Source organism: Acomys minous, assembly GCF_964271855.1.
Source record: "Acomys minous genome assembly, chromosome: 17".
Classification (NCBI taxonomy): Eukaryota; Metazoa; Chordata; class Mammalia; order Rodentia; family Muridae; genus Acomys; species Acomys minous.
In genome coordinates this window covers 1,361,537-1,375,556 of record NC_140500.1, presented here as the reverse complement: position 1 = coordinate 1,375,556, position 14,020 = coordinate 1,361,537, and the positions used below count along the sequence as shown (strand labels likewise).

The 14,020-nt window shown below is 46.5% G+C and overlaps 1 protein-coding gene across 3 annotated transcripts in view; it reads right to left on the bottom strand.

The window, feature by feature from the left end:
- Window positions 1-14,020, bottom strand: part of IPO8 (importin 8) — a 60,997-nt gene that overhangs the window by 36,409 nt on the left and 10,568 nt on the right. For all 3 annotated transcript variants that reach the window (XM_084764856.1, XM_084764854.1, XM_084764855.1), the window contains exons 2-6: window positions 12,751-12,832; window positions 9,153-9,309; window positions 5,933-6,091; window positions 4,640-4,796; window positions 764-853 (exon numbers count right to left, since the gene is read on the bottom strand). In XM_084764856.1, coding sequence (XP_084620982.1) covers window positions 764-853; window positions 4,640-4,796; window positions 5,933-6,091; window positions 9,153-9,309; window positions 12,751-12,832 — 645 coding nt within the window. The remainder of the gene's footprint in view (window positions 1-763; window positions 854-4,639; window positions 4,797-5,932; window positions 6,092-9,152; window positions 9,310-12,750; window positions 12,833-14,020) is intronic.

Below are 14,020 nucleotides of genomic sequence, written 5' to 3'. Positions count from 1 at the left end.
ACCCAGTGTGCTCCTGCAGCAAGCGCCCTCAGCCGCCCGAGCACTATTTCTGCTTCTCACAGTCTGCCGAAAGCCCACCACCTTCAGGAAGCAACCCCTCACCCCAGCCAAGCCTAAGCTACACTCACAGTTAAAGGCTTCAGCATTAAAACTACCCAGACGCCCAGCAATGAAGCACTGCAACAGTGTAGAGAGCGGCCAGGGCCAGCAAGGCGGCTCAGGGGGGAAAGATGCCTGCTACCGCCCTTGATGACCTGAGTTGGAGCCCCAATATCCACAGGGTGAAAAGAAAGAACCGTAGGTGACCTCTGACCTGTACACATACTCCACAGTCTACTCCCCCACACCTACCTATACACACACTAAAAAGAAAATTAAATATAAATTAAAATTAATTTTTAAAACGTTATAACCAGAAAAGTATTAACATTTTTTATATTTCTCTTTGGTGAAAAATCAAATTTGAGAATATAGCTACATGTACTAGTTTTATAAGTAAAACTCTAAATATACATTCAAGAGAAAAGACTAGAGGATATGCAGCAAGGACGAAGATGTTTGAACCAGTTCAAGTTAAACATAGTTAATGTTCTAACATTCTTGCTGATCTGATGTTCTACAAGTGAACACTTGTAATTATGTATTACATTATTTTATTAGTTGATATGATAGTAGGTTTGTTTCTTGTTTGCTTTTTCAAAGAGCAGGCCAGACAGTGAATGAGCATTAGTACACGCAGGATGTCCGCAGCGCTCTGACGTACCGGAGGGACTGTCCTGTCGATGATGGTTCGGAAGATCTCCATCCACGTCGCCATGGTCTGGTGATTCACCAGCTGAAGAGGCAGTGTGTACTAGAAAACAGAGCAGCAGCGGACAGTAACCCTCCTGCCCACAGAAGTCAGCACCTTATGTCAGAGGAGCAGAATATACAGATAGCTAAGGAAAACAGCAATTCAGGACTCCTGATCCAATCTCAAATTTAACTTTTAAAAATTCCATAATCAGCTGGGTGTGGCTGTCGCACAACTTTAATCCCAGCACTGGGGAGGCAGAGGCAGGAGGATCGCTGTAAGTTTAAGGCCAGCCTGGTCTACAAAGTAAGTCTAGGACAGCCAAGGCTACACAGAGAAACCCTGTCTTGAAAAATGAAAAAAAAAATCCATAATCCATACTTTTTTGGTGGGGCTGAAGAGATGGCTGAGTGGTTAAGAACACTGTCTGCTCTTCCAAAGTTACTAAGTTCAATTTAGCAACCACATGGTGCTCACAACCATTTGTAATGAGATCTGGTGCCCTCTTCTGGTGTGAAGGCAGAACACTGAATACATAATAAATAAATAAATCTTCAATATGTGTGTGTGTGTATCATATACATAATGCATACACACACATACATACACACACATATGTACACACACACACAATTCTTTTGGGGTGTAGAAGGTAACAAGGTCTCACATATCCCAGGTGAGCCTCAAAATCGCCCAGAGAGGTGACCTTGAACTCCTGATCCTCCTGCCTCCACTTCCCGAGCACTGAAACTACAAGTGTTTGCCATCACACCGGTTTTCCGTAGCCAGGGTTTGGTGTTCTCAGGGAAAGCACTCTCACAGCTGAGCTACTTCCCCAGCCCTCTTCTCCTGTGCAGTTGTCAGTTTGGCTGGCTGGTTGGATGTGTTTTAAAATGGTCTCTTGTAGCCCAGGCTGGCTTCAAATATGCTGTGGAGCCAAAGATAGGTTTGAAGTCCCCATCTTCCCATCTCTACTCTGAAAACACTAGGTTATATAAATATGTAAAATCTATGCCTGGTGCTTATATATAAGTATTTTAAATTTATAAATATACATGTAATTAATTGTTCCTCTGGCCTACCTTTAAAAAGAAAGGTTTGACATCAATGAGGTCACACTTATTTCACATGCATTTTGGGTTATTTTTTACGACTTGCCTCTTCATGTATCAACCTTGTAAGTCTGAGCACTTTGATGAAAACCTTCACCTCACTAATGCACATGAAGGTCTTCTTCAATCCCCATCCTCTACTTTGTGGCCCAAAACCTCTGGAGACTATTGCTCAGGCGCTTGTGTCCCCTGCTATGAGCTGCAGGGAGCTGCCTCCATGCCCGCTGCTCTACTGTCCTTGGCTAGGTGTTAGTGACATAACCCTAAAAGAGACATTACTGCAGCCTCACAAAGCTCACACTCCAGCTGGGACAACGTCAAATAGTGAAGGAGGTGAGAGCGGTGGCTCGGGTGTGTAAGTTCACACCTGTGAACCGCCGTGCAGCTCACACAGGTCATGCCAGTACTCAGGAAGCAAAGGCAGGAAGACTGGCTTGAGTTTGAGCCACCTCCACCACACAGTGGGGCTCTGTCTCAAAAAAAAAAAAAAAAAAAGACTGAGAAACATCATCCTTTATTCTCAGCGGCATAAGGGAGGGAGGCAATTGGGCTTGAACTGGGGTCCAGAGGAGGAGCAGGCAGGGGTTAGGCAGAAGTGCCGACTCCTGGAGTATGTGTGAAGAAGCCAAGTGCCTCTACACACACAAATGCTACTTCAGACAAAATCCATCTTACTGAACTAGACAGTTAAGAGCAGTTCACTTGGGCCTTCTGTATCCCAGGCAGTTAATTCTAATTCTGTCTTACATCATGACTGTAGTTTCACTTCTAAAATCTTATTTATTTATTTATTTATTTATTTATTTATTTATTTATTTCCTCCAGAGGAGCACACTGCCGTATTAATACATGACAGGTTACCAAAGCCGTTAAAAGATGTTAGAGTGATTCAACTTCTGGGTTTTTTGTTGTTTTTTTTTTTTAATATGTATAAGAGACACCCCCCCCCCCCATTAGTTAGCCAAGTAAATAAAGCACAGAGAACTCATATCACCAGCCTTCACGTTACTGCGCAATGTCTGGCTCTGATTTCCCAGTTGGGAAGGCCAGTCCAGCCCCAAATGCAAGGGCTGCTGCTGCTGCATGCTGCGCAGTGTAAAGCAGGCCTGCCGAGGGACAGCTCTAATCCTGACCCCACAGAAGCGGCCACGCAGCTTCCTTCCTAAATACTTCAGAAAATGTGGGCGGGTGTATCTCTCTGATATTCTACTTTCTTCTTCTCTCTTGTGAGATCTGCTTCTTCCTTCTATCCTGCCTTCAACTGCCTTTATCAAAAGCTTATGGAGCCAGTGCGTTGGCCACACCTTTAATTCCAGCACCCACGAGGCAGAGTCAGGTGGATCTCTGTGACTTGGAGGCCATTGTGTTCTACATAGTGAGCTCCAGGACTAAACAGAGAGACCCTGTCTCAGAAAGAAAGAAAACAAAACAAAAAAACAGTTTATGAGAGGGGACCTTTTATAACTCTGACTCTGTACTAGTGATATGTGCTAAAACCGCAAAAAGATGCCCACATGACAGCAAAGCAAGAGCACACGCCAGCTCTGGCTGCCCCAGCTTAACTTCGCCAGCCTCGTGTCACATGCAATCACTAGGAAAGCACAGACAGGCACTCAGCCCTCGCCTCTCCGCCTCACTCCTTCTTCCCAGGCTGGAATCACTTCTCGCGGTTCTCAAGGGTTCAGCGTTAACTAGTCTCAGGTTTTAAAGTCCTCCTTCCCTACCCTGCAGTTATTCTCTCATTACCATCTCAGTAGCTCCATAGTCTCCACATGAGAGAAGGGGAGTGACCTAAATCGAAGAAAATGCAGAGGGGTCCTTGTGCTCACAGGTTAGCCTGGGAGAAGCCAGGGAAAGTTAAACACACCCCTGATCTCTCCAAAGGGAGAAGACACTTAGCTGTTTCTCCTGGAATGCTGGGTAATGTAGTTTACAACCTAGCAATCCTCTGCTACCTGTGGGCAGGCTCCGCCCATAACCCCGAGTATTATTTTTGTTTATCCCCTAAAGCCTTGAGCATCACTTCCAGGCCATGAAACCGGTCCTTGTGAGTGACGCCATCTGTATTTCACAGCAGCCTAAGTGGCCTGTGTTATCTTAGGGCCATACGCCATGTTTACCTCAGGTTAGACCAGTGTCTTGAGCACTGTTTCTAAATCAACAGAGCCCATCTTAGGACGAAGCCATGTGTACTTAGTAGAGCCTTACGCTTTGAGCTTTATCATACTCATGGGGCTGGGTTAACTGCTAGCGGCATACTTTTTCCAAAATTGCACTGTGCTTATGGCTGAAGTCCAGCAGTCATTGTCAAAGCCAGGCTGGTCCGAGTTACAGTCTTACCTCACCCTGAGGGTCCTTTCCTGCCTGCTGTACGTCTGCAGGGACACTCCCACAAAAGTGAGCGGCTAAATCTGTATTGGCGTAAAGTTGGCTGAAGAGGAGAACAGGCCATCAATGTGACCCCCTGAAGAAGGCTCTGCTTCCCTCCTCCCCTCCTGTAACCATAGGACCCTGAATTTAAGCTCAAGTTCTAGGTCAGGCAACACCTGGGTTCTTTACGACTGGGACTTTAGGCCGAGAAAGGCAGCACACAAACTGAACTTTGGCTACTCAGTGAACACGGCTACTGAGTTAATCTCTGTGAGCCTGATACTCCTAAGGTTAAAAATATGTGACTGAATAAAGACCGACACAAATGCAGGCTTCCATGTTTGTCTCCTGCACTAGAACCAACCTGAACAAGGGCATAGAAGATTTTCAGAATCTGTTTCTGCAGCAGCACAGAGTAATGGGAGGCGTCAGGGAGCAAGTGCAGGGCCCGCTGCTGAACTCGAGGCAGGAAGATCTGCATGGCAGCCAGGAGAGGCTCTCGCTCCTCTGCTTTCTTATATCTGTGTGAGCAAAGACAGAGAGTTAAAAAGGGGATTTTTCCATCCCAATGGTCTATATGCAATGAGTGAAAAAAAATAAAACCAGAAAAAATGTAAAACACAGGCTTAAATGTTCTAGTACGTGCTGCAATCAAATTGGAAGAAAGTCTGAGAATAAATTCTTGTTTCAGACAGTCACAAAATCTTTCTTTAAAGGTTTGGACTAGTTTAAGAGTCCCAAACCGAACACCTGCAATCCCAGTTCCCAGGAGGTAAGACAGAAGGATCATGACTTCCAAGGCCAGCCTGAACTTATAGAGCAAAACCTATCTGAAAATGCCAAGGGCTGGGGTTGTGGCTCCTGAAAATGGCCCTGGGATGGTTTGTGATGTAGCAATGAAGGAAGGGGGAGGGAGGGAGGGAGGGAAGGAGAAAGGGAGGGAGGGAGGGAGGGAGGGAAGTTAATGTCCATCAGCCCATAACTCACCCAGTAAAGGAAGCTGGTCTGCTGGCTTAGACATGTCATACTGTACAGGAAGTGTTCTCGCATCACGCGACGCTGATAGTGAACATACCTCACAAGCCTAGGTGCTCTCACTTCACTTCTACTGCTGCCAATCTAAAACGGTTTCTAAATAGAAATTCTGTAAAACTTCCTAAACCATCATCTTCAAGAAGGAAAACTACATGGACTGCGATCTCAGTACTCAGGAGGTGGAGGCAGGAGGATGGCTGTGAGCTCAAGGCCAGCTTGATCTACCAAGTGATACCTCGTCTGAGAGCAAAGGGAACTACAGGATGGCACGTGCAAAAGCAGCACGCATCATAAAACCCAACCCTACTGTGACCCGCCACCCACGCCTTGTACACAATCAGCAACTTTCACGAACTATCCCAGAGAACTTTCTTAACAGGAAGGTATCTGACTTTTGTATCTGAGGTAGATCTACAGTGGCAGCTAAAGAACAGTGTCACAGCCAACAGTATGTCACTTGCTACCTCAGAAATCAGCAGTGTACACCACAGAACATGAGTGCCACTGAGCAACTGCAGCAATGAACACACTCAGCATTTCCCACGATGAACTGACTTTGCCAAACCCCACAGCAGACTGCTCTCCCAGCCTGACTCTCTTTGGCCAGTAGAAATGAACTTACTCGTAGGTCTTTACTAGCTGATACAAGCAGAGCAAACTGCCAAGCCAGCTCCCACTGTTTGGTGACTGCAAGTAGTAGTCTATCTTGTCGACCACTGCAGGCCAATGGCCAGGAAAATCATGCTTAATGATGACTCGGAGACACATTGTTAACTGGACTCTGTAAGGTGGAAAAGAAAACACAAAATGCAAGCAGTTAACGAGGCAGGACTGGGTACGCACATGGGGTGTGAGAAAGAGTGAACCTATTAAAAACTTTCTCAGGGGCTGAATTCACTGAAAATAAACAGAAACCCCTCAAATAAGTAAAATTTATGTCTAACCCTAAAGGTATTTTAGTGGGTCCTGCACCTTCTCTAACAGCACTGGTGGCAGGGACACTGGAGAGCTGGCCCCAAGGGTATGAGAACAGGAAAGAAAGCTGGCCCAGCCTCTCACCAGCGGCAGCACTCAGGAGAGTGCCCCGACTCCCACACCTCAACTGGGCACAGCATGAGAGCAGGAGGTGACCCTGCCCCTTACAGGCTGCAGCATCATCAGGTGAGCCAGGCAGCAGTAGTGCAGAGCTCACCTTGGTGGGGTGGGGGTGAGAGAGCTGGCAGGCTGACCAGCTCAGCTACCACCCAGGCGCAGATCCAGGGCTTTGACCCCAACATCCACCTCATCTATGACCTGCTGAAGCATGTGACAGGGCCAGTCCCACAGAACCAAAGAGGCAGGACCTCCATGACACAGGGCAACAACAGGACAACAGACAGGAGCCCTGACGAGGATCTGGTATTGAGGGTGCAGCAGGAGCCAGAGGCCTCAACCACACCAGTGACTCACTGCAGTGAACACTTGCAAGTAAAGCTGTGTGGGCAGAGGGATATACTGGCGGGGACACGTGTGACACACCACAGCTTCCACGAGGAGATGTTTTCTGTGCTTTGTTTTTGTTTTGTTTTGTTTTGTTTTCTGGGATGAGAGGTTGCAAGGGCAGAGGGCGGATACGGAGGTCAAGGAGATGAGTAGAATTGGGGAGCATGATGTGAAAGTCACAAAGAATCAACAAAAACTTAAAAAATAATAAACTCAAAAGGGCTGTCAAAAATTTCCAAGTATACAGCAAATCTACCTCAACTCTAAAAATTCTTCCTCATTTTTATTTTATGTTTGGGTCTTCATAGCCAATAGGGGCAACGTATATAGGGTCCTGCGTTTGTTCTACAACAGAGACAGACAGACACAGAGAGATGCTGCACACAGAAGAGATAACAAGATAGTATAGATTACGTATACATACACAGAGATGATGCACAGGTAAATACATAGATACACGCACACACAGATAACGATCGATGGTTGGCAGATGATACGTATGCATACATACAAACATAGACATATAGGCAGACAGACAGATACACACGTATCTACCAGACGGCAAGCCTAGGAGCGATGTGTGGCTCACTGGTAGAGCACCTCTCTGAAGATGTGGTATAGTACACACACACACATCTACCGTATTAGTACACACACACACATCTACCGTATTAGTACACACACACACATCTACCGTACGGTTAGGAGTACAGTGTACTGAACCAGCAGAAACACACACTAAGTATTGTACTGTGAATATAACAAATATGAATTTGCTAGATGATTTCTGAAAATAAAGCCTAGAACAACTGCCAAAGAAAAAAGGAGGAGGGGGAGAAAGCAAGGAAAGAAATAGAACAGAAAAAGAGGAGTGTGCAAGATGCTATCCCACAGCACTAAGTGCAGCCACCATGTCTTCAGCGGGCTCTCATCTGTAACTAAGGTTGAAAAGAAAACAAAGAGGGAAAAAGTGTCCCTTCTACAAATTACCACTGTTATTACAAAGTATGTAAGGTCATCTGATAGAAATTAACCTGGCAAAATTAACATTCCAATTTGTAATTTTTGGTGGGCTGTTTATTTGTAAGACCGTTTCACGCAGCCAAGATTGATGGTCTCCGATGCAGTGTGCGGCTGAAGACGGCCTTGAACTTCTGATCCTCCTGCCTCGACATCCCAAGTTCTGGGATTCACACATGTACTATGCCACTCTGCCGTGTGTGCGGTGCTGGGAACTGAAGCCAAGGTCTCGTGCTACAAACTCAGCCACATCCTCAGTCCCAGGACTCCAAGTGTAAAAGATAAATAATAAACTAACGTTCAGTTGGATAGTCAATAATTTAGGTCCACAAAAACTGGAAAAAACAATAAGTAGCACACTATATCTTCCTTACGGTAACAAATCAATCTCCTCTGCATTACTTGTAAACAAAGTGAGACCAGCAGCAGCAGCACGCTCAGGGGTCCTTGCGACATAGGAGGGGCAGAGCCACAGAGGCCAGGCTCATAGCAAAAGGGCAGACCTGTCTCCTGCCAGCAGCTGTCCCGTAAGAAGAGCTAACTGTTCACTTTCTAGGGTTTCATGTTGAGATGGGCCTCGTGGTCCACTTCTCAACCACGCCAAGCACAAGACTGGCAGGGAGAGCTACCCCTGCCGCTGCTGTGGAACCACTGAGCGATCCGGACAGGAAACGAGCATCCTCACAGATAGACCTCCTAGATGCGGTTGGCACGTGGGCAACCAACGAGAACACGGATGCTTCTGTTGGGTGAGCACACCTGTGTTCTCCTAGCTGGGAAAAGTAACTACACAGTGCTTGCTCTATCTGCTACTCCCACCCTCAGATGTCTTTCCTTTGCCTGTTGTCACCACAGCTGCACCTCAGAACTGCTACTAACCACCGCAGCCTCCCACTGCTCCTTCTGCTGCCCTCCCTCCATCTGCCAAGGACACTTCACTATGGGCTCATATGTTGAAGTGAATTTGTTGCTATCTTAAGATTGCAAAATTTATAACTCCACAGCTATGCTGTCTAATATAAGCATTTCCTGGGCTGGAGACATAGCTCAGATGGTAAAAACGTGCGTGAGAATGCATGAGGTCCTGGGGTTAAGCTCCAACTCCACATATACCAGCCATAGTGGTCCACACTTGTAATCCTAGCATCTGAGAATGGAGCCAGGACAACTAGAAGTTCAAGGCCACCCTCGGTCACATGGCACACTGGGGACTAGCCTGGGATGTACAAGACCTATCTCAAAATTTAAAAAAGTTAAAAATACATACACATAAACAAAGCTGAAGATTACACCCAACACTCCGTCCCAGCCAAGGCCCACACAGACAGGGTCCGGCCTACCTCACCAGATCCGGAGACCGAATTATCCCTTCCACGATGTTGTCACGGATTTGCTGCCGGTCATTCTCGTGAATATTGAATGGGAAGATCACTTCTCCTGGTGGAGGCTCCCTGTCCGGCCAGTACTGTGTCACCATGTTCTTCAGGTAGATGGCAGCTGAGTTTAGGAGGAAAACAGATGCACTGGAGCGGGGAAGACCACTTCCACACCATCTTACAGAGCTCAAAGGCTGAACAGCCTTCCATGTAGAACACAGTGCCCACTAGAGATGGAAAACCTTCCATGTGCGAAAGGCCAACCTGGGCAGAGGAGATGGGCAGAGGAGGCGGGCAGACTCCAGAGTTTCGTACGGGAGCCAAACAGGGACATCCCATCAAGCTGCAGACGTCGTTAAATGATGCAGAGATGAACTTGGAATCATGTACCTGTTTCAGGCTGAGCTCAAACACAGTGGCATCAGGAAGTTTCCCTTTCCCAAACCTAACAGGAAGCTGCTGTCTGCTGCTCACGCTCTCCCTTGTCACCCGGCACCGTCATTCAGCAGTTTCTGTGGTCTTACAGCTTTGGTAATTTTCATTTAATCCTTTGTGATATCTATTATTTATAATTCATAAAGAAATATGCCTCTATCTTCAAATATGTTTAGAAAAATCTCAAGAAATCTGTATCTACATCTATCAAAATACATAAATCAATTACTTTGTTTCTATTCTTTTCAACATTCAACACTTGTAAGAAGTTAGCTGAATTACTACTATAGGACTGTTTTCTCCGCCAGGTATGGTGGCACACGCCTTTAATCCCAGCATTAGGGAGGCAGAGGCAGGTAGATTGCTGTGAGTTCAAGGCCAGCCGGATCTACAAATCGAGTCCAGGACAGTCAGGATAACATAGTAAAACCCTGTCTCAGAAAAAAAGAGGACTGTTTTGTCTTGGGTTTTTTGTTTTTTGTTTTACATGTGTGTTTGTGATGTGTGCAGATATGCATATTCTCAAATGTGTGAGCACATGTGAAGGAGAGGACTGTGTATGTACAACTGTGCCTGCAGAGGCCCATGATTTCTTCCATGAACTGGACCTGGACATCACCCACTCTGCACTCGACATCTGCCCTAAGGATCCCATCTCTGCCTTCCAAGTGATGGGATTACAGGCAGGCACCACATGTGCCCAGCTTTTATGTAGGTTTCTGGAGATCAGAACCTGGGTCCTCACACTTGCAGGTCCAGCTCGCTAGGAGAAGAAGAGATGTGGCTGGCCACAGCGGTGCACACTTCCAGCCCCAGCACACGGGGAGACTGAGACAGAAAGACTGCCTGAGTCTGAGGCCAGTCTGAGCGACACACGCAGCTCAAGGCCAGCCTGGACTGCAGCGTGAAATCACATCCAGAGAGATACAAGGAAAAAGAAGGAGTCTGGAGCTCCCTCAACACTCTAGCCCAACACTCAGTGCAAACAACATTCTCCAGGACACGGCGAGAAGACAGGGAGCTTCCCCAGAGTGCCCAGCTTTTCCCCAGCTCCCCCTCTGCCCTCGGCAGAGTTCCTTCTACTCCTATTTTAATGTAAATTAAAACTGAATGATAAAAGCGGTTCACCATTGAAAATTCTATATTCTATATTGGGTAAAATGTGACAGAAATTTAACTAAATTATGAACTTGGTATCTTATAAGCCCTCTTCCATACATTCTGATGCACCTAGGATTTTAATGTGTTTAAGTAAAAATAAAAATTACAGCATTGGTGTGTGTGTGCGCATGCGTGTGGGCTGTGTAAAGTCTTTTTAATTTAATTTAAACCTGGCCATGAACTAAGTATCTTATGTATCTCAGTGTAATTATTATAGTCTATAATGTGATTGGGTAAGCGTAATCATGCAATAATTGAAAAGGCTGGGCATGGTAGTGCACGCCTATAATCCTAGAAACTGAGAGGCTAGAACAGAAAGATGAATCAAAACCAACCTGAACTACATGTAAGTTACAGAGGGAAGACACACACCATAGAATTGCATAAGCTCTCACAGACATAAAAATAAATCTCATGTTTAAAACAAAAGTCCAAGCTGGGAGTGGTGGCACATGCCTTTGATCCCAGTGCTCAGGGAGGCAGAGGCAGGTGGATCACTATGAGTTCCTCAGCCTGGTCTACAAAGCGAGTCCAGGACAGCCAAGGCTACATAAAGAAACGCTGTCTCAAAAAGAAAGAAAAAAGTCAAATTCAAAAAAAGTGGGTATAGTGGCATGTTGGTGCACATCTTCAATGCCAACAGTTGGGAGGAGAGGAAGGCAGATCTCTGTGAGTTCATTAAGGCCAGCCTGGTCTACAGAGTTCCAGGACAGCCAAGGCTACATAAAGAAACGCTGTCTCAAAAAGAAAGAAAAAAGTCAAATTCAAAAAAAGTGGGTATAGTGGCATGCTGGTGCACATCTTCAATGCCAACAGTTGGGAGGAGAGGAAGGCAGATCTCTGTGAGTTCATTAAGGCCAGCCTGGTCTACAGAGTTCCAGGACAGCCAGGGCTACACAGAGAAACCCTGGCTCAATGGGGGGGGGGGGGGCGGGAGAGAGAGAGAGACAGACAGACAGACAGACAGAGAGAGAGACAGACACAGAGAGAAAAAGAGACAGAGAGAGAGAGAGACAGACAGACAGACAGAGACAGACAGACAGAGAGAGACACAGAGAGAGAAAGAGACAGAGAGACAGAGAGACAGGTTAGTGAGATTGAATTATTAAAACTGGAAAACAGCAATGTTAGAGAGGCAAAGAGTAAAATAACAAACAGAATCAGGGTAGATGGGAAAACTCAGTATCCAGCACTAACTTTCAAACAGAAAATAAAGTGTTTTTATGCCTTACAAGCATTTCATTGTCCTTCCTACTTTTTCAAGAGATTTTAATGCTTACTTTTTAATTATATTTTTTGTCCCTTGAATGTTCCATAGTTTGTACCCTGGCCACATCCATCCACCACCACCTCCCTTCAACTCCCCTCGTGGCCCCAGGGGATCTCCACCTATCTGCACGTCCTCCTCAGCCCTGGGTCCACCTAGTGATGCCCAAGAACACGGGTGTGTGGCCATCCACTGAGCCACACCACCAAAGGAGAGCAAGGCATGTGGCCATCCACTGAGCCACACCACCACAGGAGAGGGAGGCGTGTGGCCATCCACTGAGCCACACCACCAAAGGAGAGCAAGGCATGTGGCCATCCACTGAGCCACACCACCAAAGGAGAGCAAGGCATGTGGCCACACACTGAGCCATACCACCACAGGAAAGCGAGGCGTGTGGCCGTCCACTGAGCCACACTACCACAGGAGAGCGAGGCATGTGGCCACACAGTGAGCCACACCACCACAGGAGAGCGAGGCGTGTGGCCGTCCACTGAGCCACACTACCACAGGAGAGCGAGGCATGTGGCCGTTCACTGAGCCACACCACCACAGGAGAGCGAGCTTCTGCCTTCAGCAGCCAGCAGCTCTCTGAGGGCCACTCCTGGAGCCATGCTGGAATTCTGACTGTCGTGATTTTGTACAGTACATTGTAACTATTTAACGGAGAGCTCTCACTGACTTGAACACGCAGCTTACCTGCCTGACGCACAGGGAACTCCACATGGTCCGAGACAATGATCTGAAGCAAGCTGGGGGCAAAATGAATAATCTTGTAGGACTGAAATTACAAAGAGAAAAAAAAAACAGTTAGAATGGCACTGCGAATGGCTGCCGCACCATTACGAATAGGTTACTGTGCAAAATTTGTTGGCTTTGGGGTTTTGTTTTGTTTTGTTTTTCAAGTCAGGGTTTCTCTGTGTAGCCTTGGTTGTCCTGGAACTCACTCAGTAGACCAGGCTAGCCTCCAACTCACAGCAATCCACCTGTCTCTGCCTCCTGACTGCTGGGATTAAAGGCATGTGCCACCACCGCCCAGTCAAAAAAAACTTTTAACATGAGATAAGTTCTGAGGTAAAATGAAGATTATGAAAATACCTTTAAGTGATAAAAATTCTCATAATAAATTAATAAAAATATGAATACTTTTATAGTGTTTAGCATCTGTCTCCAAATGCTCTCCATAAAGTGCCCTAGGCTCGTGAGTATTCACTCGCCCCCCCAGGCGCAATGACCTGTGAAGCCTTGAAATCTCATTACTCAAGAACCTTGCTGTTGACCATTTATTTCCTCTGTGAAGGAGGATGTCTCAGGTTCTACTAATCAACTCGAAGAGCTATTAATGGATTTTCAATCTCAGTCTTTGATTTGACCTCTGTGGTGCTCAATACTGAGTGTCACCTCTGAGACAAGCTCTGCACATATCTGTGACGGAATCTGTAGCTGAGTTCACTGTGATAGGAAAACTCCTTATCTGCGAGTCCTGGACTGAGGAAAAGGAAGAAAGCCAGCTAACAACAGCGTCCGCCTCTCCCTGCTTCCTTACTGAGCGTACCACAGAGCCGCTTGGAGCTCGTACTGCCATGCCCTCCCTGCTGGTGGACTGCGCCCTCACACTGTGAGCCCTGCCTTCCTCAAATTGCTTTTATCGGGTATTTTGTTACTAGAAAAAGAAAAGCAACTAATATAGCCTACTCACAATGGTTTCCTCCCTGATCACCTTGGCTTTAATTTTCTTGATACGTATTTTGACAAACAGAAAACAAAAAGTCAACTTCAGAAAACAGAAGCCCCAATACAGGGGGACAAAAAGACAGAATCATGTTAAAAACCAGGTGCTGGTCCAGAAAGGGACAGAATGGCGTCGACAGTGCAGAAGATGGGCATTGCCGGGCACAGTCTTGGCAGTTTCATGGTGCCTCTGGAGTGCACGCTACTGCCTGCCTGTTCAGCCTGCTGCCTGAGCCAT